The following is a 27,097-nucleotide window of genomic DNA, read 5'->3' as shown; positions in this document are numbered from 1 at the left end:
AATGGGTTCCACATGCATTAATTTACTTACTGTGTTGAGTTTGAAGCGCTGACACGTTTGTCGTGCTACCGATGGATGGAATAGGTAATTGGAGCTCTCCCCCGTGTACGCCACCTTGCCGTGGTGGGGGAGCTTGCGTGCCCTGATGATGTACAGAGCTGTGCCGGCGGGGGCTTCGGCCCCTGGCAGGTTCTACCATGCTGGAGGGGTCTGTACAGAGGGACCAGACAAAGAGCGTCCTTATTCACTCTCGGAGGGGCAGCTGCCTCCGAGTTTCATACAGGGACCGGAGGGCCGCACTGGTACTTGTACTAGTGTGACCCAAAGGACCCTATAGCGCGGGCGGAACGGGCTCGTGAGCCGGGTGAAGGCAACCGTTCTAGGGGAAGGAAAACCCTGACTGGAATCCCGTACTTGTCAGGACGTACAACCTGACACAATTGTGAGGGGCCAGGGTGCTTCGACATCCTGGTACAGGGGACTCAGGCATCCCCGACAGACCCAGGCCTACCACACCGTAACCCTAGGTCATGTCTCTGGGGCCGGGGGTCTTGCCTTAATTGGCCGGACCGCGAGGCGGGTCCTCTATAAAACACCACGTAATCCTGCGGTTGAGGCATGCCACGCTTATGGGATGAATGGCAGGTGCGTGACCTGTCGCTAGTGGTTCCTCACCCTGGGCACTTGGCGAACCCAGGGGACACGCTAGCCTTACCCCGGACAATGCGGGGGCTCTACCCGTGGTCGACGTCCACTTCCTGCGCACTCGTGGGGACAAAAATGATTTCCAAATTTACAAAAAACAAAAACTCCGTGCCTTCGGGCTCAAAGTCCTGCAGAGATGGGTGTAGCAACCCGTCCGAGGACTCACCACCCTCATCAGAGGGTGATTTTTACAAAGTAGGTAAGGGGGGTTTAGAGGTGGTAGGAGATCGACAGGCAGGTGCCACCTGCCCGCCCCCTGGGGAGAAAGAGCTAGCTGGCCCCAGTGGATTAGCCACTGGGGTGCGGCCAACAAATGAGTGTCGACCACCGCCCTTGGGGAGACGCTCCTCCGACCGCGGAGGTGGCGAGGTGAGCTCGCCGGACAGGCCAAAGCGAGCGGCCACTCAACGTGGGACCATTGGATCAAAGGGGACCGGGGGTCTTAACACCATACTGACTGATAAACCCAGCCCCCGCTGTTCCAAAAATAGGAGCAACGAACCCTTCCTTGAGGGGAGTCGGGATGCGGGAGCTTCGGGACCTGCGGGGGCTAAGGGGGCGTCGAAGGGGGCCACCGGTGGACTGGTGGTCCTCTCCGATGTCCTGCTCTCGCAGGGGTCGAGGATCCCCGTATCTCGATTGAGAGACGGCCCGAAGAAGAGGACGAGAGAGCAGGCGAGCACAAGCAGCAGCAGCAGCAGTGCCTCCTGCGTTATCACGACAGGGCCGGCACTCGAGCCGGTGAAGAGGGGTCGCGGCAGACCCGTGGTCACCGGTGCGGGCGTCGGCATAAGGGAGAAGAAGGCGGCAGCAGAGGAGAAGAGGAAAGAAGCGGAGCAGACCAGGCTGGAACAGGAGGTACAAGCCATCCTGGACGCAGGCATATTCCAATCCCTGAGGGACAAGCGCCCAATAGAGGAGGTTTTTAAGGACAGCGCCGCGAAAGGATTGCTGAAGGAGGCCAAGGTGAGCGAGCTGGCCTCGGAGGTCGGTCGAGCCCTCGGCATGATTCGACTAGTCTCACGAAGGTCCAATACCTTAAAGGGGACCTTTGTGGGGGCGTTGAATCGTGCCGTGGGGATCTCCGAGGCCGTGTTCGCCACCTTGATGGCCAGGGTGGCAAGCAGAGAGGGTGAGGGAGATATCACCCTGGCCGAGAAGGAGGCGGCGGATCTTCGCGAAGAACTTAGAAAGACGAAGGTGGAGAATAGGCGGCTGGCGGAGGAGCTGGAATCGGTGAAGCGACAAGTCGCTTCATCGATTCCGAAGACTCCTCCGGCGGCTGCCTCTTCTCCACCACACCGGTCAACAGGCAGCAGGAGGCTCTCCTACGTGGAGGCGGCGGGGGGCTCGTCGTCCTCGATTGCCTCAAGCGAGGAATTGGAATGGGGCAGGAAGGAGCGGGAGAAGAGAAGAGATGAGACGAGGAGGAGGAAAAAGAAGAGGAGGATAGACTCTTCTTCCGCTTCCACATCCATTAGGACGGCGGGAAAGGAAAGGGTGTCTTTAGATGCCCCGCCGATACTCGACGACGTCATGGAGATAACCAATGAGGCTTCACCCCTTCTGGAAAAGGTCAAAGGGGCGGTTAAGGAACTGGACTCCGATATGCTGGCCCGGTTCCCGGACTGCGGCTGCGGGGCGGGGGTTAATAGGCTTTTAGCCGTTATCAACCGCCTCGCGGCTGCTGGTCCGGGAGGCGAGACAGCTGCGGCGGTGGGGGTCTCACCCATCTGTCCCATGGGAACAGGGAAGGTGGAGAAAGGAAAGGCCCCTGCTAGGAAAGAGAGGACAGTCCTGGAGGCATCTAAGCGGCAGGGCAAGAAAGAAAGGAAGAAAAGGAACAAAGAAAGGAGGAAAGCCAGGGCCAGGCTTCATAAGGAGGAAGAGGAGAAGAGGGTCCGAGAGGGAGGAAGAGGAGTCGCGGCCAAGGACCTGCTGAAAGCAGGTTTGGACACATCCCAGAGGGCGTTAGGGTGGGCGCTCCACCTCGGCCAGGAGCCGACGGAAACCTGGTCCCAGGTGGTGGGCAGGAAGGAGCAGAAGAAGAAGAATAAGGAGGAGAAGAGGATGAACGGCCCGGTTGGCCGAGTAACCCCTCCTCCAAAGGCCGGATCCGGGGGAAGGGCGGCCGCAGTGGCCGGACGGGGCAGACCTAAATCACCGTGCTCGGCGGTCGTCACGATTACATGCCCCGAAGGGAAATACGCCGATTTTATGGCGGAGGCCAGGCGCCGCATTATCCCGGCGGACCCTGGGGATCGGTACGTCCCTAAAGGTCCACCGGGCCCTGAGCGGGGCGATGTTAGTTGAGGTGCCTGGCCTCGACGTCGGGGCTTCCGCCGACCGGCTTGTGGACGAGCTCCGCAAGCTGGCGGCGGAGGCGGGCCCCGGTTTTCGCGTCCAGAGGCCGGTAAAGGTTGCGGCATTGCGACTGGCTGACCTGGACGCGACAACCGGGACCGACGAAGTGATGGCCGCCGTTGCTCGCGCTGGGGGATGCTCACCCGAGGAAATATCCCCGGGTGAGATGAGCGTCACCCAGCGCGGGACCAGCGCAATAGTGGTGCGGTGTCCGCTGGCGGTGGCCGCAAAGGTCGCCGCCGCGGAACGGGTCCACGTTGGGTGGACCCGTGCCGGGGTGACGGCGCTGCCCGCTCGCGCGGTTTGTGCTTCCGGTGCTTACTACCGGGACACGTGCGCGAGCGGTGCACTAGCGCCGTCAACCGCAGCGACCTCTGCTATCGCTGCGGTACCCCCGGCCACCGCGCCAAGGGGTGCGAGCGGGCGGCAAAATGCGCCGTTTGCGCCAAGGCGGGCAGGCCCTCGGGTCATAAGATCGGAGGGCCTGCCTGCGGCCCCCCCCGGGGGAAGAAAAATAAGAAGAAGAAAAGTGGACCGGGAGGGAAGGGGGACGAGAGGGTGACGGGAACTCGGGAGGTCGTCGCCGACACGCCTGCCCATCCGATACCGGAACAACCAAAGGAGGGAGAAGAGACCCCTTCCCTATGGATGGACCAGGGTGTGGGTGCAGCGGAAGCGCCGTTACTCACTCCGGAGGAAAACCTGGGGGACCAACAGTCCAGCCAGCTTGACTGGGAACCAGAAGCTATGGAAGGATGGAAGGAGGTACCACCAACAGTAGCCGGAAGGAAGAGGAAGGAAAGAGAGGACCTGGACCCTCGAACGGAGGATACTGAGAAGGAGGACTCCAAGGTGAGGAGGGTGGAGCCCATGGGTCCACCCCAACGGCCCTAGAAGAAGGGGAGATAGAGGGAACGCCACCCTCATCTCCCCAAGTTGCCGATTCCTCCTCGTACTTCCGAGAGGAGGAACCCGCACAGGCAGGGACCCCCCGACACTCCGAGGAGGTATCCGTTGAAGAGGCCACCACGGCCGAAATCTCCCCAGGGAAATCCGAGACAGTCCAACCGTCGGAGGAGGACCTGGGGGGACTGAAGTAGGCAGCCCAGAGGAGGCGTGAACGGCTTAGCCTGCACGCCACTCCGGGTTCTATAGGCCAATGTCGGCCACGGCACCCGAGCTCAGGACCTCTGCATGCAGAGGACGACTGAGCTGGGTGCCGGGCTGGCGGTGGGCACCGAGCCGCTCTGGATCCCGGTTCGCAGTCCGAACTGGTTCAGTGGTCCGGACGGCTCGGTGGCCCTGGTGGCAAACCCTGTGACGGGGGTCCCACCCTGTACATTCAGGGAATCGGGGCCCTCGTACGTGGCAGTTGACTGGGGGCCCATCACGGTGGTGGGGATATATCTTCCCCACCGCAGAAACAGAGCCGGTCTCGGTCGTTTCGCCCCGATTAAGGCGGTCCTGGACAGGGCCGGGGAATTGGTGCGAAAGTGCCATCCCCGACCAGTCATAATTACCGAGGACTTCAGCGCCCACTCGGATGGGTGAGGTTGCAGTCCCCGGCAACAGGACCGCCGGGGGACACCGTGATCGGCTGGGCGGCGGGACTGGGCCTCATCCTGATGAATGAGGGGTCAGAGAGCACCTACGTGCGGCCGGGGGGGCGGTGCCTCGGTCATTGATTTGACCTGGGCGACCCCCTCGGCCGCGGGGTTCTTCCAGGAATGGAAGGTGGAGGCGGAGGGGGAGACATTGTCTGATCACAGATATATAGTGTGGACCCTCCGCCTCCCCAGACCCCAGCAGGTGCTCATCCGCCGCCCTGGGGAGAGGGAACCCCTCTCCCCAAAAGATGGGCCCTTAATCAACTGGACGCGGATAGGTTTCGGGCGGCAGTCCTTGCGGCATCCTGGCACCTCGGGAAGGTGCCAGGGAGCGGGAAAATCCCGACCCCTGCAAAGAGGCCGAGGAAATAGTGGGCATCGTGACGTCGTGTTGCGACGTCGCAATGCCCCGATCCCGCCCCCGCTCTCGCCGGGCCACGTATTGGTGGAGCCAGGAGATGGAACGGCTACGGAGCTCCGCCACGGCGGCCAGGAGGCTGTTGATGCGGGCCCGGCGGGATGGTGCGGATGTCGCAGGGACAAGAGGGGACTATTTCCGAGCGAGGAAGGCCCTGAAAGCCGCCATCGCCGAGGCGAAACGAGCGGCCTGGGAGCAATTGGTGAGCTCCCTGGACGACGATCCGTGGGGGCGCCCTTACAAAAGGGTGACCGAGAAGGTCCGCCCTTGGGCGTCCCCACCGACCGAACAATTGGACCGCCGGACCCTCAGCGGACTCCTGGATGCCTTCTTCCCGAGGGCAGAAGGGGGCCCGTGATCCCTCCTCCGGAAATGGGGGAAGGAGATTGGGATGAGGGTCTGGTGGTCAGTCCAGAGGAGCTCGCCAGGGCCAGGAAGAGGCTCGGGGTCAAGGGTAAAGCCCCTGGCCCCGACGGGATTCCTGGCCGCGCCTGGGCCCTCGCACTCGGCGAGGAAAACCTATTCGCGGCCACGCGCAGGGTTTTATGTGGATGCCTCAGGGAGGGGGTATTCCACCCAGAGTGGAGGAGGGCTAAATTGGCCCTCCTCCCCAAGGAGAGCAAAGCACCCGGCAGTGCCCGGCCTACAGGCCTGCTGGACGAGGCGGGCATGTTGCTCGAGCGCATCATTGCCGACCACCTCGTCCAGCATCTGTGCTCTGAGGGGCCGGACCTCCACGATCGCCAATTCGGTTTCAGGCACGGGAGATCGACGCTGGACGCGGTCCAGTGTCTCCGGGGCCTGACCCGGACGGTCGTGGAGGGGGACGGCGGGGTGTTGTTGGCGGTGTCCTTGGACATTAAGAACGCCTTCAACACCCTGCCGTGGCCGGAGATAGGACGGGCGCTCGTGTATCACGGCGTGCCCGCCTATCTCCGGCGCATCCTCGCGGCCTACTTCGGGGACAGGGACCTCGCCTTCCCGGTGGAGGGCGGGGTCCAAGGCCGGCGATGGAGCGCGATGTTCCGCAGGGGTCCGTTCTGAGCCCCCTGCTTTGGAATATCGCGTTCGACCGGGTGCTGAGAACTCCGCTCCCCCCGGCTGCCACGCATCAGCTACGCAGATGACACCCTAGTGGTGGCCGGGGGGGAGAACTGGGGGGAAGCCCGCCTCCGCGCGGAGGCGGCACTGGCATCTGTGGTGGGCACCATAAAGGACCTGGGCCTTTCGGTGGCGCCCCAGAAGACCGAGGCCGTATATTTTTACAGCCGAGGTCGAGGGGCGCCCCCGGAGACTCAGGTCCTCGTGGATGGCGTCCACGTCCACGTCGGGCCGATGATAAAATATCTCGGCCTGACGTTGGACAGCCGTTGAAGTTTCGGGCCCCATTTTGGGAACCTGGCCCCCCGGGTGCGCAGGGCGGGTCTGGCAGTAGCCAGCCTTATGCGTGCCCAGGGGAGCCCGGGATGGATGGCACGCCGCATGTATGTCACTGCCGTGCTCTCGATCGCCCTATCCGGGGCGCCCATACGAGCACCCAGCCTCTTGGTTTGCCGGAGGGGAAAACGCTCCCTCCGGCAGGCCTTGAGGCCGGTACTGATCAGGGCGATCCGAGGGTATCGGACCGTCATTCATGGCGGCGACCACCCTGGCCGGCGTCCCTCCCGTGGAGCTCCTTGCCGAGGAGAGATCAGTTCTCTAGTGGCGGATGAAGGAGCTCCGCGCGGAGGGTATGCTAAGGATCAGGGACTTGAAGGGCCTGAAGCTCCAGGCTAGAACCCTTCGGAAGTGGAAGGACGTGTTGTCCGATCCGAAGGTGTCCGGTCCCAAGACGGCCGCGGCTGTCCGCCCCTGCCTGTTTGAGGTGACGGGCAGGAGGGGACGTGGAATGACTTTCCACTTGGTGCAGATGCTGACCGGGCACGGTTGCTTCGGTCGGTATCTGCACCAGAGAGGAGCCCACCACTGCCCTATCCTCGAGGACAGGGCGCATCACACCCTGTCCGCATGCTCGGCATGGAACGGGGATCGCCGCGTCCTCGAGGGGGCAGTGAGGTTCCGAAGGGGGGAGCTCTCGCTCCCGCGCATGGTCAAGGCCATGTGCGGGAGCGAGGAAGCGTGGGACGCAGCGGCCTCCTTCTGCAGGGAGGTTATCTCGCAGAAGGAGGCCGCGGAGTGGGGACGCCGACCGGGAGTGCGTCGCAAGAGGCGACGCACCGGTCGGCGATTCCCGAGAGGAGGAATCGGCAGCGGACCCGAGGTGGCGTCGGCCGAGGAGGACTCGCCTGTCGATAGCGGCGGGTCGGGGACTCCTCGGCCGCCTCGGGCCCGCCACCGTCCGGGCGGGGGGGACTAGGTTTCCCTAGATCCCCCCGCGCGGTTGGATAGGTAGGAAGGGGGAGTAGTGTCCTGGTTGGGGCCGGGCCCACTCCCCTAAAACCCCTCCCCCCTTGATCAACAAGGGGGTAAAGGAGGAGGGGTGGATATCCTCTTCCTTCTAATAGGTGTGACCAGAAGGCCAACCGGTGGGGCAACCCACCGGGGACCGCGCCCTGGGCTCCCTTTGTCGGACAGGGTGCGGTACGTTGATGGCATGGGGCTCCCGGAGAGCCCTGGGGCCGGGGGGCTTGGGAGGGAATGCGGGAGCAGTTCCCCCAACTCCCCACCCAACGGTCCGACAGGTAGATATCCCGCAAGGGTTTTAGTCGGTAAGAGTCCGACATAATCCCCTCCCCCCCAAGGGGAGGGGTATCCATGATGGATTTCCCCTGCGTTACCAAAAAAAAAAAGAAAGGTAATTGGAGCTCTACTGTTCTGGAGCTACCAGGAAATCTGAGTATATAATGGAGCTCGATTATTAGAGCAGCCTGAAGGATGCTTAAAACTAAAATCTATTCTGGAGCGTCAGCTATAACAAGGTGGCCTAGCTTGGGGCTCGACAATGCGCGAAGCTGACAAGGGCTCAACGATGCGTGGAGCTTCCAGATCCTTAAGTCTATTTCCTGCAAGGAAGAGCTCTCCCGTGGGTAGCTAGCAATAAGTAATTTGCACGGACATTCTGGGGCTCATCTGCGGTGGAGCTACCAGGGATTCATGGGAGTTTGAAGTGATTTAATGAAAATGGAACCTATTCTTAATTGCACAATATTCAATAGCTACAATTTTATCATTAAAACTGGTGTAATGTGATTTTATATATGTATTGTGCGCATTAGTGTGTCAAAATGGTTTATTAAATTTTGAATTACTGAATTACTGAACGTTTACGATATCCCTCTATTGTCTCAACCAGGTTGACTGAATGCCTGTCACAACTCGAATAACCGTTACGCCATTTATCCGTAATGCAAAGTTTTATAAAAACTAATTAGTCCTAGTACAATATAAAATGCAACTTACGATTAACAATAGCGGCTTAGAATGGTTGCACATGAGAGTACGTGAAGGCAAGTCCTGGAGCGAGATACCGGAGTCTTATAATGTTGTTCGAAAATGACTGCTTAGTAGAGTTTCTCAAGTTCGACTGGTTTCTTAGTTTGCCCGTAACCGGCTCTCTGGGTTTCTCGAGATCGACTGACTCGTCGGGCTCTCCAGGATCAACTCGTTGGGTCTGGAGAGGAGCTATGGTGTGGGAAAGGCCGGTGGGGCTATGGTGGGGATCAAAAGTGGGAACGGATGTTTGGAAGTGGTCGTAACTGTCTCCAGTGTATTTGTCTTTCACGTATTCTCTTACATATAAATTTTCACGCTGCGCGCATATTTATATTATCGATCGAGAGTTCTTAGAAATAGTGTTTATAAGAAAGACCTTATCTTAGGCTTATTTATCATGTGATGCGCCGTTACGGTTATTTGTTAATAAGTAAAATTTTACTTTGGATTGATTGGTTAATGGATTTTTGTAATTTTCAGGGTTTGGCGGGGTCCTATTGAGGACAGTATTTATTTGGTCTTAAATGATGTCATTGGTGTTAGATGATTGTTAACTTAATTTTTGTAAGTAGGATTTTTCAATCATGGTGGTCAATCATTTCCCGATAGTTCTTTTCAAGATCTTTCTAAAATGATATAGTAATGTTGCTTTGATTAAGTATTTTTCGAATTATGTGTATAAAATTGCCAAAGTCGCGCTATTGTTCAAGATGGTATTTTGCCAAGTCGGTTATGTGAGCTAGGGTAATGAATTTATTTCTATGAGTAGTGGAGGGTGTATTTTCTCTGATAAGACAGAATAAAAAGGAAAAAAAAGAAGAAAAGAAAAGAGAAAAAGGGAAGAGGAAAAATTAAAAGTTAATAAAAATGAAAGCAATTAAAGAAAAATTAATTAAGGTTATCGATGAATTTTATTGAGATTAGGGAAGGTTAATAAAGGTAAATAAAAGTTAATAAATTGAATAAAATTATTTAACTAATTATTTAACTAAACTTTCGCCTATTTAATAATTAATTTGTTATAATTTTTTGCAATTAATTTTTATAGGTGATTTAATGATTTCTCTTATGCGTACTTGATTCTCTGGGCAATACGGAATATAGTGATAAGATTGTAAATTCTCTATCTTGACTGGTTAAGTGGTTATTTATTCATTAATTAGTCTGTGTGTAATTCTAGGCAGATCGTGAGGTATGAGCAAATTCTGGGTCCTGAGAAAAAGTTTTATAGTGACAAAGGAACACTCTAGACTTATTATAATTGTTACGAATAATGACATTGAATTTTTAAACAATAACGGAATACATTAATTTTATTCTTTAGTAATTATGTTAAGTGTTTTTATTGTAATATGGGTCTGCGGCGATTTAATTGGTATTTGCCCGATTTTTTAAATAAACGAATTAAAATATTGTATTAAACTAATTTTTAATCGTGGGGGTACCATATTGAAAGTATCCTACACATTTTTAGCGATAGTGAAAATCCAAAATTACTTTACATAATTAGTTTGTTTATGCACAATTTTGTAATTTTCGTATATTTGGGGTTGCGTTAGTGTTATTTCTGAAGATTTGAATAGTAGCAAAATAGTTATTTCCCTATTTTAATCAATTTAGTAATTATGATATTATTGATAATTATTTATGTATTAGTATATATCGATAATGTGGATTGCATATGTTATTAATTTTATCGTAGTTTTTTCACGATCTAATACCATTTAATGGGTTTGGTTAAATGGCTTCCGCCATTTCGTGTGTCCTAGTTCTATATAGGGATGTGTGTTCGAAGGGTAGTGCATCTAGTTAATATATATAGGTTTATGCCTGTCGGTCTCCATTTTGTATAGATTTCCTGTCAGCTGTCAGTCGTGAGCTGTTAGTTGTACGAGCAGAAAGGGAAGAAAAGTAAGAATGTATTATTTTAACGTTATTACTAGCGTCGGTACATTCGCCCTGTGCCGGTGGTAATAGCGAGTGTGATTTCTTTCGATAGTGTGTGTAGAGGTACAACTATATATGGGAGAGGTTCTTTAATATTGTTTTCGTTGCAGTGTTTTTGTAATTTTCCCGATGCGGGATGCACGCATAAAGACGGAAATTCTGTTGTTCGGGCTCCTCTCAATAAGGGAGATGAGCAAGATATGTTGGGAGAGGAGATGGAGGAGAAGAGAGGCGGAAACCTACTGATTATTTGGCAAGATAGACTGCAGGGAGAATTTCGATGTATATGGTTTAAGAAAATTATTCGGGTAGGTATTTGATACTACTAAGCTAAATATGTTAATAAATGCGCAAATTAAACGAATATTTTCCCAGCGGGACGACCTTTGCTATATGAAGTTATCTTTGCTGTCAAATATTTGTTCTTTTGTTCTTAGAATAAGGTATCAAATTTAGTTAATTGATATTCCGGTGTCTGATTTTTCATTAAAATTTGGAGTGAATTTATTGGTTTTTATTCGTTTTATCCGAGTCTAATAGCAATTGTGTGTATGTGGACTCTGCGTCTATTGTCTCTGATATAACAGAATCTCAAAATTTATTAATTAATAACTCAGCAACTAATCGAGCTAGACAATTGATTTTGTGTATGCAAGTATATCTTTTCACTCGCTAATGAACAGTGCATTCAGAATTTGTCCAAGTTATTGTGGAACGAATTTCACTCTGAGAACTTATCATGCAAAATTTAGTTGGAACGGTATCAATTTTGACACTAAATAATTTATTTCTCAGTATCTAGATGAGATAATTGGCTCATTCTTTCACGTACAAGTCAGGTTTTAAGCCTTCTTTCTGAAAATTTTATTAGTTTTGTCCCCAGTTACTCAGGAAAAATTTCAGCTTAAAAAAGTGACATTCATTGGGTTTGTTGCAACTGTTTCGACATGAAATCTGTACAAGTCTGTAACTTTCAGACTATTTGCTCTACATTAATGATTGTAGGCTCATTAGTTTCGGTTTTTCGTCTACTTGTAGGATTTCTAAGTAGGAATTAGGCCTGACGCTTGGAACATCCTGCACTATACTATAATTGTTGGATTTTTCTTGTCGCTGAGACAATAAGGTTATATATTAGCTTTAGCGTGATTCCACCGTGTCAGTACGTCGGCTTTTTCTTTTTGGGAAACGTGGGAATTACTTATATTAATATTGTTTGTTACAGAGAATGAACGAGTTGCCGTATTGCACCTAAATATTAGGTTTAATAAAAAGAAATCCATTATTTTTGCATGAAATTGAATGCTTTAATTACCATAGTTAGAATGATCCGATTTAGATCAAATATGAGCCGTTTTGTTCGATAACTTGTTGCCATTTTGAAGGTAATTTCATTATGCCTCTCTCATAGAAGCCCTCGTCCCTATTGGCAAAAAACTGAGACAGTCGATTTTCACAAGACTCTCTTGAAGCGAATTTTTCACCAGCAAAATTGTTCGCCATGGAGAGGAATATGGTAATCACTTGGTGCCAGGTCCGGACTATAAGGTGGATGCATAAGAACCTCCCAACCAAGCTCCCGGAGCTTATGGCGAGTCACTATCGATGTGTGTGGCCTGGCGTTGTCCTGATGGAACACAATTCCTCTCCTATTGGCCAAAGCTGGCCGCTTCTGGGCGATTGCTTCCTTCAGACGGTCCAATTGTTGACAGTACAGTTCCGAGTTAAGAATTTTGCCGTAGGGGAGCAGCTTATAGTAGATAATTCCCTGCCAATCCCACCAAACATACAGCAAAACCTTCCTGGCCGTCAATCCTGGCTTGGCCACCGTTTCAGCCGGCTCACCGCGATTCGACCACGACCGTTTTCGCTTGACGTTGTCGTAAGTGATCCACTTTTCATCACCAGTGACCAAAAATGGGCTTCAGAAATGGGTAGATTTTCTTGCGATTCAGCAGCGATTCGCTGCTGGAAATTCCATGAGGTTTTTTTTCGTTAACTCGTGTGGCACCCATACATCGAGCTTCTTTTTGTACCCAGCCTTATTCAAATGGTTCCAAACGGTTTTTTCTGCAATCTTTAGCTCTTGGGCAACCGAAACAGTGCTTACATGACGGTCGGACTCGACAATGTCCATGATTTTATCGATATTTTCGACAATTGGCCTTCCAGTGCGTGGTGCATCTTTGACATCAAAATTACCGGAACGGAATCGACGAAACCAAAATTGCACGTGATTGGCTGTTACAGTATCAGGACCATAAACACTATTCACATTTTCAGCCGCCTGGCTTGCGTTTTCGCCTTTATAGAAGAAAAGCTGTAAAATATAGCGTATTTTCTTTGCTAGTGTCCATTTTTGACGCTCGCTCAAACAAAACTGAGTCGACTAATCACAAAACTATCACAAAAGTTTTTTTAGTACGAAATCTCATCTTTCTAACGCCATCCAGTGGAACCCGATCGGACTTATACAACGCGAGATACAGATAACTAAGGCCATCTATTGGAAAAATAATGGATTTCTTTTTACTACATCAGATATATATGTATATTTATATATTATTCTAAATATATATTTTGTATTCCTTTTTAAAATATAGTTATATCTTATGTATGTACAAGTGTGTTATAGGGATTTTTCTATTATTAATTCCCTTTGGATTTTGCTTTTTGTTATAATGACTAACTTTTGATAAATCCATAGTAGTTATTAATCATGAATCAACCTCGATAAAAGTTATAGCTCATGCGTGTGTAAGCTGTAAGTGCGTAACTGCACTGGATATAGAGCCGACTATTAGCTACGAGCGTTAGAATCAAGATATTGCGCATGTGTCGATCCTCGTGAGAGAATGAGCTCGTCGAAAAGAGGAGAAGACGGAGAGAGAGAGAAAAAGTCGGGAGTCGAGAGAATCGGGAGACAAACGTCGAAGAGTTAGGTCGTATATTGAATATTGTCGAGAAATAGCGAAGAGAGCATGTCGATTTAGTAAAGCCGTCGAAATTGTGATTATATACAGTGTACACGATTTATCTGAAGACATTGAAATATCTCGAGAACTGTGCATTGGATAAAAAAAGTGGTTAATGAAAGTTGCTAGTCTCGAAGGGGGACATCCAATGATATCAAACTCGACCTCCCACCCCACCCCCTGCGGGTGGGGATTGGGGGCAACTTTGAAATCTTAAATGGAAACCCCCATTTTTATTACAGATACGGATTCTACGTCACAAAATACGTAAATTTTGTCCGAAACTTTTTTTTTTGATTCGTGATAAATGGTGCTGTAATCGCAAAAAATTATATTTTCCGCAATTCTCCAGAAATGATCATTGGATTGAGAAATAAAAAATACCTGTTCAATATTTTTAAAGAACATAATAAAAGTTATTCCCCCCCATTCTCTCGGGATAGGGTAGGTGTTAACGTTCAAATCTCAAATGGGGACCCACATTTTTCATTGCAGAATTAGATTGTATGTGAAATTTTTATTGAAACAATTTTTTTCATTCGTGATAGATAGCGTTGAATTTTTCCGAGAAACTACTTTTAGCGTTACATAGGAACAACGACGAGGACGTAGTTTTATGTTCCCTTCGGGTGCTTTTTTAATGTGAGTCCCCTTGCCTCTCACTGTTCAATTAATTAGAGTAGGTGTTCGAAATTTTTACCTTCAACTTCAATACACTTATTGATCCTTTTTTCAAATGACTGTACACAGGATACCTGCGGGAGTTTCAGCGCAAGCGTTTCTTATGCGTTCTACCATGTTTTCACGAGTTGTTGGCACTTGTTGATAAACCTTATTTTTTAGGTTGGGTTGATAAACCTTATCTTTTTAACTAACTTTTATTATGTTCTTTAAAAATATTGAACAGGTATTTTTTATTTCTCAATCCAATGATCATTTCTGGAGAATTGCGGAAAATATAATTTTTTGCGATTACAGCGCCATCTATCACGAATAAAATAAAAGTTTCGAACAAAATTTACGTATTTTGTGGCGTAGAATTCGTATCTGCAATAAAAAATGGGGGTTTCCATTTAAGATTTCAAAGTTGCCCCCAACCCCCACCCCTAGGGGGTGGAGTGGGAGGTCGAGTTTAGTATTATTGGATGTCACCCTTCGAGACTAACAACTTTCATTAACCACTTTTTTTTATCCAATGCATAGTTCTCGAGATATTTCAATGTCTTCAGATAAATCGTGCACCCTGTGTAGGAAATTGTGTGTTGTATTTAAATATACTTTATTGAAGAAAAGCTGACTATCTAATACATTTCCTTGTTAGTCTCTTTTCGCCGTACGCTACACGCTGCTACGTTTATTCCATACGAGGATCCGGATACCAATCCTTGAGCATCGACAACCTTCTAAGAAAGGGACAGCCTGACACCCCTTTCCTGGATAGAGATCTTGTTCGACCTGTAGAATCCTAAAGAGATCTTACAGCCACATATTTTTCAGAAGTGGGATCGCAGCTCGCACTTTAGACCGCTTTGTGCTCGTCGCGAGAGTTTTTGTCGGTTGTATCCGTGAAGCACGTGATCACGAGAATCTGAACGTGTGATCCATCGGACACGTACTCAGTCGCGATACGTAAACAGAAGTTTTGTCCGTCGGCACAAATTTAGCAAGATCTCTGTGAAGGTAGGAAAATGAATCGAGGTTCATTGGATCAGATGACTCTGGAACAATTAAGAGAGGAGGCGTTAGCATATCAATTGCCGTACCTAAACGATAGGAATGATATTATCGATGCAATCATGACGCACCTGGAAAGACATGCCCCGGTAGGTAAGCTGCTTGGAGGTGATTTTCGGTCGAACACTGGAGTGAGACAGAGCGAACAACTACCTATAGTACAACCGCAATCTGCCCAGGCGGAAGAACAACAGTTTACTCCAGCCGTGATGCAGAAGGTTCTAACGACGGTTATGGAGGGTGTATTTGACTGTCAGCAACGTTTGCAGTAGCAACAGCAGCAGTTCCTGCAACAGCAACAACAACAGATAGAGCTTTTGGTAAGAGCTATTACTACCAATCGAGGAGCACCGAACGCGCTGACAGATAATTGTACAGCTCCGGTTGCTGGTAACGACGATCCGTCGGGAAGTCGTACGATATCGAGTCCTAGTTCAGAGCAACGAACGAATACTCAAGTGCCGCCGCGTTCGAGAGAAGATATGCAGGGACCAATTGCTATATCAAATGTCGCGTCACAGATACCTGAGTTTTCTGGAGCCGAATTTGAGAGCGTGACTGCATGGGTACAGCGAGTCGACCATGTCGCACAGTTTTTGCGAATTCCGGATATGATGACGTTGTTAGCCGCATCTAGCCGGCTGATAGGATCAGCTCGTCGTTGGTACGATACCTTATCCGGAACAACGTTAGAATCGTGGATATCGGTGCGCCGAGAAATTATAAAAATGTTCGATAGACAGTTACCATTCTTTAAGTTGATGCAGAAAATAGAGGCGAGGAAATGGCAACCACAAAAGGAGACTTTTGATCAATATGCTCTAGATAAGCTAGCGTTGATGCATCGCCATAATTTTTCGATAGGGGATGCTATTAATTTATTGGCTGGTGGAATCATGAATAGTTCCTTAAGAGCCACTGCTCTCGCGATCCAGGTTGAGACCACTGATGAATTTCTAGAAAAGATGAGGCTGATCACTGAGGGAGTAGCCGACTTAGATAAACGACCACAGGCGTCTACAAACATTTCTAAAAATAAAGATGTTCTGTGTAGAAATTGCCGACGCACAGGTCATTCTCACCGGGAGTGTCGAAGGGATGCTTCTTGCTTCTACTGTAAAGAAAAGGGCCATCGTCAGTACGAATGTCCAGCCTTGCAGAGGAGAAATGGCAGGACGCAGACGGCGGCTAAACCACCGTCGAATACCGCCACAAGCAACGGAATGTCGGGAACAGTCCCTAGGGACGCAGTTGCTATCGTCGAAGAAAAGGGAAGCCGATTAGTCATCACCAACCCGTTTGTTAAAGTTAACAAGCTGGGCGGTAAGCAATGTGAACTATTAGCGCTGATCGATACAGGAAGCCCCGTATCGTTCATAAAATTGGAAGCGTATTTGCAGTATGTCGAATCGTCGCATTTAGCTTTACAGCCGTCGAGTCGATCACTTAGAAATTTAAGTAACCAAGCTATAGATATTGTCGAAGTCGCAAAGACAAAGATAGTAATTCAACCGTTGTCAGAAATAGAGTTTGAAATTGATTTATTTGTATTATCGGACGATACATTTGAAGGTGATATAATAATAGGTCGCGAATTTTTGTCAAAGGAAAATTTGACCTTAGTCTATCGACCAGAGGCCGAAGTAGAGAACCGTGTAACTTTATTTACATTGTTGCCTTTATGTATCGAGGAAACCACTGAGTCGAAATCGCTAGAAGAAATTCTTGACGAACACGCAGTGGATTTCGGACATAATTCGAGGGAAACCGGTTGAAATCGGTAATAACAGATATAGAAAAACAAGATATCACGCCGGTAGATGATGGTTACTCGGTACGAGTACATCTAAAGGACCCGTCTGTTTACGCTTACGCACCGCGACGCTTAGCATATTCCGACGCTTACAGATTCGAGAAATCGTCGATGACCTTCTACAAAGAGGCATAATACAACCAAGTGTGTCACCGTATTGTGCTAGAATCGTTCCGGTAAGAAAACGTTCGGGTAAATTAAGATTATGTATAGACCTTAGACCGTTAAACCAAAGAATTGAGAAGCAAAAGTATTCGTTTCCGCTCGTGGAGGATTGTCTAACGAGACTTGCAAACAAATCAGTTTTCACATTATTGGATCTGCGAGACAGTTTTCACCAGATCAAAGTACATGAGGAGGATATGAAGTATTTTGCTTTCTCAACGCCTGATGGGCAATATGAATACCGGTATTTACCTTTCGGGTATAGCGAAGCACCTGCAGAATTTCAGAAACGGTTAATCAAATCTTGAGTCCGTTGGTACGGGAGGATAAAATATTATTGTATATCGACGATATCCTTATTCCGTCAGAAACTGTTGAGGAGAATCTAGAAACAATAAGGAACGTGTTAATTCTTCTGCGAAGGCATCGATTTGAGCTGAATTATAAGAAATGCAAATTCTTACGTCGCGAAATAGAATTTCTGGGATACGTGATTTCAGCGAACGGAATTATTCTCAGTCCTCGACACACTGAAGCAGTAAAAAACTTTAAATGTCCACGCACAGTAACGCAGGTGCAGCAGTTCTTGGGTTTAACAAATTATTTTCGTCGATTCATAAAAAATTATTCGCTGATAGCCAAACCATTGCAAGGATTATTAAAGAAAAATGCTACTTTTGATTTCGATGCAAAGTGTATGGAAGCATTTGAATCATTAAAAAAAGAACTTAATGTTTTTCCAATTCTTCGCTTATATGATCCAACTGTAGACACTGAGCTGTATACAGACGCATGTGCTCTGGGTCTTGGTGCAATTCTTTTGCAGAGACAAAAGGACGGGTGTTGGTCGCCCATAGCTTATTTTAGTCAGTCTACAAATGAAGCGGAAAAAAGTATCATAGTTTTGAATTAGAAATGCTTGCCATCGTAAGAGCCGTTGAAAGGTTTCATTTATACTTGTACGGTATCCGGTTTAAAATAGTTACAGATTGCAATGCATTGGTATATGTAATAAAGAAAGCAAATTTGAATCCGAGAATCGCGAGATGGACACTCGCTTTACAGAATTACCTGTTCGATGTTACTCATCGTCCTGGTAAGCGTATGACGCATGTTGATGCTCTTAGTCAAAGTGTTGCTTATGTTAATGAACTGCCAGTAGAAAGACAACTGGAATTTTGTCAGCTTTCCGATCCTAGAATTCTAGAAATTAGCCAACAGTTAGAATTTAATGACAGCGAAAAATTTCAATTAGTCAATGGGTTAGTCTACAGAAAACAGGGTGATGATTTAAAGTTCGTGATACCGGAAGCAATGATTCCTAAGCTTTTACGTGCACATCATGATGAGATGGGACATTGTGGATCAGAGAAAACTTGGAACGGCATTAGCAGTAATTATTGGTTTCCTACGATGAGGAAAAGAATCAAAGAATATATAGATAACTGTCTTACTTGTCTAATGGTGAATAGTTCTCCACACAACTTGTAAGCAGAAACTCATTTATATCCTGCTCCAAAGACGCCACTCGAAGCCTTATATTTAGACCATTTTGGACCATTAGCTGCAACAAGCGATAAATATAAACATATTTTAGTGATGGTAGATTCATTTATTCGTTTTACGTGGTTGATAGCCACAAAGACCACTGCAACTAAGGAGGTGGTAGAAGCACTGCAACAAGTTTTGGATACGTTTGGTAACCCTAGTCAAATAATCTCAGACAGAGGCATAGCATTTACCTCTAAGGAGTTTTGTGACTTTATGAATCAACGTCAGATTACGCATAGAAAAATTGCAGTTGCTTCACCTTGGGCAAATGGCATAGCAGAAAGAGTAAATAGGTTCTTGAAAAATTCATTGATTAAATCAATCAACGCGCCAGATAAGTGGAAAGAACATTTGGGAGAACTACAATATATAATAAATAATACTCACCATTCAGCAATAAAGACAAGTCCTTCTAAGCTGTTACTTGGCTACCAACAGCGCAATCATTCTGATTTTAAGTTGTCGCACTTCACCAAAGTTTTGACTGATGTAGATGTCGATCTGGAAAAAGAAAGGGATAATTTAAAGGATTAAGCGTTGCAAGCTACTGACATATTGCGAATTTATAATAAACATTACCGAGAATCAAAATCGAAAATACCGTCGAAATATAATGAAGGAAATTACGTGTTAATTAGAGATCTCAGGTCTAAGCCAGGGGAAAGTACAAAATTGAAACCTAAGTACAAAGGTCCTTACCTAGTCGCTAAAGTTCTGGGAAACAGCCGATACGTCATACGTGACATTCCGGGTTTCAACCTCACATCTAGGCCGGTTGATACAATTATGTCTGCGGACAAATTAAAACCGTGGGTGAAACCGATAATGTGAAGAAATTTATATTAGTATTGATATAAACGATATGTATTAAGAAACATTTATTGTCTAGATATGTCGAAACGTTAATCGAAAAAAAAAATTTATGATACAGTTATAGGTTAGAAAAATATAAAAAATATAGATTTAAGTATCAATGTAAGCCGTTTATCATTAAGCATTCCGTCGAATTAAGGAAATTAGAGATGCTGATCATGGTAGAGCCAAATAAACTGTTGTCGTACCTCCCGCGTTAACTTCGGGACGAAGTTAATGTCAGAATGGACGAGTTGTAAGGTGTAAGTTCGTAACTGCACTGGATATAGAGCCGACTATTGGCTACGAGCGTTAGAATCAAGATATTGCGCATGTGTCGATCCTCGTGAGAGAACGAGCTCGCCGAAAAGAGAAGACGGAGAGAGAGAGAAAAAAACGAGAGTCGAGAGAATCGGGAGACAAACGTCGAAGAGTTAGGTCGTATATTGAATATTGTCGAGAAATAGCGAAGAGAGCGTGTCGATTTAGTAAAGCCGTCGAAATTGTGATTATATATAGGCAATTGTGTGTTGTGTTTAAATATACTTTATTGAAGAAAAGCTGGCTATCTAATACATTTCCTTGTTAGTCTCTTTTCGCCGTACGCTACACGCTGCTACGTTTATTCCATACGAGGATCCGGATACCAATCCTTGAGCATCGACAACCTTCTAGAAAGGGACAGCCTGACACCTCTTTCCTGGATAGAGATCTTGTTCGACCTGTAGAATCCTAAAGAGATCTTACACATGTCTCGGCTTATGAATTCGTAGCGGAGTGTTTATTTTATCGAAGATATAAACAGTACCAAGCGGTGCCATGAGTAGTATGCGTCAGATCTTTCGCAGCTTAACTTACGTTGGTTTAGTAGGTGAAATATTATAGGATTGTTTGGTCGTTTTATCCGGCAATTTGGTTAGTGTAAAGATTATTAGCGATATACAATAAATGTTGTAATGTTAGTACTAGTGTATATTCAATATTAAAAACTACAGGAACAGGTTTTAAATTATACTCGTGATATGGCGTCTGTGGATGATACATTAGCTTTATGACTGTTGCCTACTATGATGTTTCCTCAGTGTTAATATAATATATTTTTGATATTTTGATTGTAATTTTGATATTATTTTATAGTGACAAATTTAGAAAAGAATCAGATGGGCGCTAATGAATTCACCCGGCGGCCATGGCGCTGTGGCGACGCCATGTACCTCAAGGTTGTCTTGGCGTTCCGGGTTAGGCTTAACGTTATGCTTGTCCCACCATTTTGTTGTACAGGTGAATATAAAATTTTAAAGTTTTGATCTGTCGCAGTTATTATTAACATAATTTCCTTGTATTATGCATTCTACTCACGAGCTTAAGAATAAGAATATAAAATATAACTAGAGCTAGTAATAACTACATAAGTTAAATGGTATGTGTAAGTGCATTATGGTTAACGATATTGTATGATTTAATTAATAAGAAAAGTGCATTATATTATGCATTATATGAGGATTTATGCATTATGGAGGGTGTTAAATAAGAAATTGTGACATAATATACAATATATTTTTCAGAATTTCTTAACTTGTAAGCTGATCAATGAAATGGACTTTTAGCTAGTGTTTTGAAAATTCTCAAAATAATTTACCAGAATATGTTATAAAAATTTAATGTTCTATTTAGAAAATTCTGTTGACCTAGGCCTAGCGTTGGTCGCATTTTCTGCAAAAAGGGACATTTCTTTTATATGACTTCTTTTATCTATATGTATTCTTATTTACCAAGTAAATTTTATTACAAGTTTTTATACTTCTTCAAATTTGACAGATACGTGTATATATATGTCACTTCAAATCAATCACCCTGTACATGTATATAAATACGCTGATATATATATGTGTGTGTATACATATAAGTGTGAGTTAGTGAATAAGCAACTAAGAGTGTGAATGTATTAAATATAATATAGGTCTGTGAAAACTTTGATTTATAACAAAATATAATTGTTTCAGATATAACATGCAAAGTGGTCACACGAGATGCTCGATGTGGGTAAAGTGTCGCAAGCTGTATGTATTAGTGGGGGCTTGGGGGTTCCCCAGTTTCAGGTTTGACATTTTTTTGCTACTAAAACTATTTGTTCTTTAATATATCTCTTAATTGTTAACACTTAATGAATTTTCAGTATAGCTATTAGGTGGAGGCTTTTTATACTTCTAGTAGAAATTTGAATCGTAGTTCTTAGTTTTATGATTACTGAGATATATCGAATTTCCTCTGATTGATAAAAATTTTGAGTGGCTATAACTTTTAAACTATTGATTTTACAAGATTTCCGTCAATACAAAATTTGTAGTATTTTAAAAGGCCTTTCGATTGCGTTCATCGATTTGGTCAAATTGTTATAGTCTCAAAAGATATACGCTTTCATTCTTAATTTTGACCGTGAATAAACATTTTGGATGATTAAAATTAATCATGTTTCTTGTTAGCTTTCAGGTTTTAAGGCGAAAAAATTATAATGGAAGAGAGCACGTCGTGGGACATTACACTTTGATCGGATTCGATTGCGGAGGACAATCTTTGAATATAACAACAGTCTCCCTGCTAGAGGTTGGAGCGTGCGACATACAAGTAAAAACTACAAACAATACAAACGTTCACATACAGCTATTGCAGCTGTCTGAATACAATTATGCCGAAGTTAAACAATGTAAAATTGAGATCAAGCGTACGATCTATCATTGCGGTATGCACTCTCATATATCCGTGGTGCACAACAGGCACGGTGAATACTTACAATATGTGACTAGTGATCGGTGCAACCATATGCAAAAGGATGGAGTCGCCGTCCTAGGAAACAACAACGTCATCTCCGGACTCAAACCGAACTCTACGGAGAGCTATAGCATCACCCTGGCAGGAGAAATAGGAATCGATGACCACTGCAAGGGCATCCCCTACTCCGACCCTTACGGCTCATGGACCGATGTCGTCGTCTAGGGAGTCGCTACCATATCTCTACGATCCTCTTATGTACCAGTTCATATCAACACGGGAAAAATTCATTTTAAGTCAGGAACCATTTGCACCCTGAGCGACGTACACTGCGTCGACTCAAAACATGGCTACACATACTGGCAGCCAATGCCTACATCCAGCTGCGATTTTCATCAGTATGACATCCTATACGAGGGATAAGCTATAAAAATTCAGGACTCTATCAATCAAAGGGGCGACATCCCAATTGTTAATCCCTCCACTGTTTATTCTCTCACCACACAGGACATCACGTTCGCATTAACTACTACTAAGGCTCGATAATTCTGCGGATATACAATCCTACAGACCGAGCATCCCAAGCTTTTTATTGTGGAAACTACTAAAGGAGATACTGTCAAGCCACGAGGAAGCGTCCCTGTGGACAATCTGGACATCTTCTCATACGTCAATTCTAAATTTGTATACGTGGAGAAACACGTGCGTAGCCAAATCATCAGCCTTTATTACAACGTCATGAAGCAGAGGTGTGACCTAGAGCAGGAAGTTCTTAAAAATACACTGTCTCTGGCAACTCTTCTACCCGACGAGTTCGCCTATCGTTTAATGAAAGGTCCAGGATACATGGCCGTTACAGCAGGCGAAGCAATTCATGTCATCCAGTGCATTCTAGTCGAAGTAAAGATCAGGAGAACTAAAGACTGCTATGCCGAACTTCCAGTCACTGTCAGAAACTCATCAATGTTCCTCACACCAAAATCTCATGTGCTCACTAAATATGGCACGTTAAGAGAATGTAGTTATCAACTACCAACCTTATACCGTCTAGAGGACACTTGGGTACAGTTTACACCCGAACCTCACGAACGTCTTTCTCCACCACAACGCCTGCAGCCTACCACTACTATATCTTGGAAATATTTAACACCAGGACCTCTAGCAGTAAGCGGTATTTACTCGCAGCAAGACATCAACAAGCTGAGGGACCACATCATGTTCCCCGCCGAAAAACCTGCCCTCTTGAACTCTGTCGCTAGAGGAATTACCGGTCACACTGCAGGAGACGGATCCGCTTCGTTGTATAATCTACTGAACGAGGAAGACCTTAACAAAATCGCTGAAAGTACTGCCTCAAAAATCTGGGAAGGATTCGTCGCTTTTGGCTCTGCAACCGCAGGAGTATTTGGAGTATCTTCATCATCCGCATAATAAAATTATTCATCGATACTGCCCTTCATGGATACGCCCTTCATACACCGTACGGATGCAGCCTTCATCTTTTAGGAGCCTTATGGAGCTCCTTGGCTCACCTCCTGCTACACCTGGCTCATCGGCCACCTCGACGTGCCAACAAAGCAACAGTCGATTCTTCAACCAACACACCACTTCAATAACTCACCCCAGTCGAGCAACAGCCTCAACCACTTCCAAGGTCAACACCTAGACCAGCCGCACCTCCACATCACCTCATCGAGGAGGGGCCGCACACATCCATCGCCTACAGAGAACTCAATAAATGCCTAAACCAGGTAGTCATTCACGATCAAATTCCTAACAAAAGTTTCGGAAGTTTGCTCTTAAAAGGGGGGGAGGTGTAACGTCCTGCGACGTTCTCTCCACCATATCATTTTTTCGCCTCTACATCAAAAGGCCAGTGCGACATATAGGTAGATTTAACCATCAAAAGTATTTGTTACTATTAAAAATTATCGATAAAAGTTTATATCTTTTAAAATAATAATAATTTTAGAAAATCGCGCTATACAATTTAAGGCTCCTTCAAAGTATTACAAATTATGTTCTAATAAAATTTTTGTAAGATCAATAGTTTAGAAGTTACGGCCATCTGAATGTCTCGACCAATCAGGAAAAAGCATGTTTTTCTCAGTAACTATAAGGCTTAGAAGAAAAATCTTAACTGCTAACAATAGCATCAAAAGACCTCTATTTAACGACTATATTAACATTTTGAAAAACTTTAACAATTAATAGAAAACAAATATTACTTACCAATAGACTTCAGAAAATTCTAAAATTCATACACAGGAACTATTCAGACGCCAGTAATGCGTGTCTTCCGTTAAAATTAAGAAAAGTCAATTTAAAATATTTTTAACACCTACATATCTAGAGAACATCTTAGTGAAACACAAGCAAATGTCAAAACCTCAGAATATTAATTATAGAAGGAAATAATGCCAAACAATAACAATTAATTCTTGCCCACAGACAGAGAATCCTTCAGATAGTACATTCTCAAAATTTGATAATTTTTACTTAAAAATTAATAAAACTCATTTATTTAAGTTCAGGGGTCTCTCAAATACTTTACTTAGCTCGAAAACTCACTATTTTAGCCTTGGTTACGTTTAAATACTTTATTTAATTTAAGCCTTCTGTTCACGTTCAAGCTCCTCTTAAATACTGCACTCTTTTAAAATTTGTTCATACAGTATAACAGCTCGAACCCATCACTATAATAAAAATTAATTGTTCATCGAATCTTCTATTACCATAACCTTCTATAAGATCCAAAAGCCGGTAATTTATACATAGGAACCGTTTATAACAATTGTTAATTAATTACCGACGCCAATAATAACGAAACCTACCCCAGGGGCCTACCTTACCGACATACGTAAGTAGAGAACCCTATGGTAGAACTCAGCCTTGCCGAGAAACATTAATATAACAACAGTAATAATAAGGATCCCTGCAATAAGGAATCCTATTTTTCCAGTTGACAATATTATAAATCTCTACACTCTAATACTCACTGTTAACAATATGCATTTCTTATAATAATTCTTAATAACCACATTTAAACATTAATAACAAATATCTCTTTTATTATAACACATGCATATTGTCTTTATAAAAATTATAACTAATTAATATTATAACATTCTATTACGCTATTCATATAATACTAAATTAGGCGCATATTATAACCTTAAGAACCACACATATATAATACTAACCATTTTTATTATAATATTATAATATTATAAGGCATGAATAATTACGCGCACATATAAATTAATAAATCAGACTGGCGACAGGAAGTCTCAAAGATAAGGCACGCACGCAGCCGGGCCACCGAGGGTGCTCTGGAATCCCCGAGTAACCCGAGCCCATATCAAGTAACATAGGGCAACCTGTTGATCACGACTCCTTATCACATCCGGCGATGCGCCGAGATGTCTCGACGCCTCGTCAGCATCACGCCACTCAGTCCCACTCTGGAAAACCTTGAACGCTCCTACCCCAGATCCCTCTCATATAATCCCATTACTCCTACCATATAGCCTGCCCTACTCTCGAGTTCCATTGTTCGGACCGAACGAGGCCCCGGGAGCAGCTCCCACCGTAGAGTCAACATCGGAAGTTCATACAGTACAGACGTGCCTCTTAGGAGTGCCTCCAAGACATCATTGTTAATTTGACGCAAAGAGGAAAAGTGTCTCTGAGCGACCGTGCCACCACGGACAACGGTCGTCTCGCATAAGAACCTCTTCCTAAGCTCCTTCAGAGCCTTTGCCTTGTGCTATTCAAAAGCTGGAAGATTTCTTAGGAAACTTGCCAGAAAATCTACGGTGTTTTATAATACTCAAAGTTGTGCGTATAAGTCGACTCCCCGCTCGAGTTGTGCCGTGGCTAGAGTGGTCCCCGCAGTATTGAGAGTATTCTGAAATAAAAGCCTGTGCTTTGAGATTTCTCTGCAAAGGTCTAAGCCACTGAAATAAATAGTAAGTACTTAATATTTTAATACACACATAGTAAGTACTTAATATTTTAATACACTCACATACACCGCGTTTCGCGCAAGTGAAATACAATCGCGATTTAAGCCTTAGGAACATTGTTACGCTAGTGAACCAGTTTCATTATACGCCAAGTCGAATTATTTAACAGATACAATAGTGTCACGCTGAAAATTTCGTTCATGTCGGTTTATAACTGCCTTATATATGAATCATTCATCATAATCCGAACAGTGTATTATCTACGTTTTAGTTTGTCAAACCGCTCTTAGAATTTCGTTCCGATTTCCTTAGGATACGTTATACAAGCTAGGATATATATATAGAGAGAGAGAGAGAGAAAGAGAGACAATTTTCAAATTTTTCTTTTTTTTTACTAAATCGTGATTACGAAACCCCAGTGTCTGTCAACTCAGTGAACTACGCTCACACACTTATTATTTCTTTTCCATTCCTCCTTGCGGGCGCATGGCAACGGTGCATAGCACAGGGCCACACGCGCACGGCATCGGTGCCAAGCACAGGGCCGTATTAGTATAGTCAGAATCCTTATCAGCAGTGGCATCCCACCACTCTGACATCGTCTCTAGGCGGACTCCTTACGCCGGAGACTCTGCTTTTGAAAATCTACCTACTCCCACCTCCTAGCCCTTCACTTCGTTAATAGACATTGAATAAAATAAGAATTACAATTATCTCGTAACAAGGACTCACAGAGACGTTCTTTCATGTTAGCCTTCTATCTATCTCTCTCACCAGCTACTTTAGTTATAAGACAT

General features: G+C 45.5%; 1 protein-coding gene across 1 annotated transcript; it reads left to right on the top strand.

Moving 5' to 3' along the window:
• Positions 1–15,931: 15,931 nt before the first annotated feature.
• LOC112589072 (uncharacterized) lies at positions 15,932–17,151 on the top strand. Its single transcript, XM_025300981.1, has 2 exons — positions 15,932–16,505; positions 17,091–17,151. Exons 1-2 carry the CDS (start codon positions 15,944–15,946, stop codon positions 17,108–17,110), a joined length of 582 nt encoding a protein of 193 aa, XP_025156766.1. The 5' UTR covers positions 15,932–15,943; the 3' UTR covers positions 17,111–17,151.
• The last annotated feature ends 9,946 nt before the right edge of the window (positions 17,152–27,097 follow it).

This window comes from Harpegnathos saltator, unplaced genomic scaffold, assembly GCF_003227715.2.
Source record: "Harpegnathos saltator strain DR-91 unplaced genomic scaffold, Hsal_v8.6 scaffold111, whole genome shotgun sequence".
Classification (NCBI taxonomy): domain Eukaryota; kingdom Metazoa; phylum Arthropoda; class Insecta; order Hymenoptera; family Formicidae; genus Harpegnathos; species Harpegnathos saltator.
The sequence above is the reverse complement of the archived record's forward strand: the minus strand, read 5'-3'. Positions and strand labels throughout refer to the sequence as shown.

Coding starts and splice junctions, on each gene's coding strand:
- LOC112589072 (XM_025300981.1), top strand. CDS start 15,944: ATGCAGAAAATAGAGGCGAGGAAATGGCAACCACAAAAGGAGACTTTT. Junction 16,506..17,090: donor TAAAGTTAACAAGCTGGGCG/GTAAGCAATGTG, acceptor CGACGCTTACAG/ATTCGAGAAATCGTCGATGA.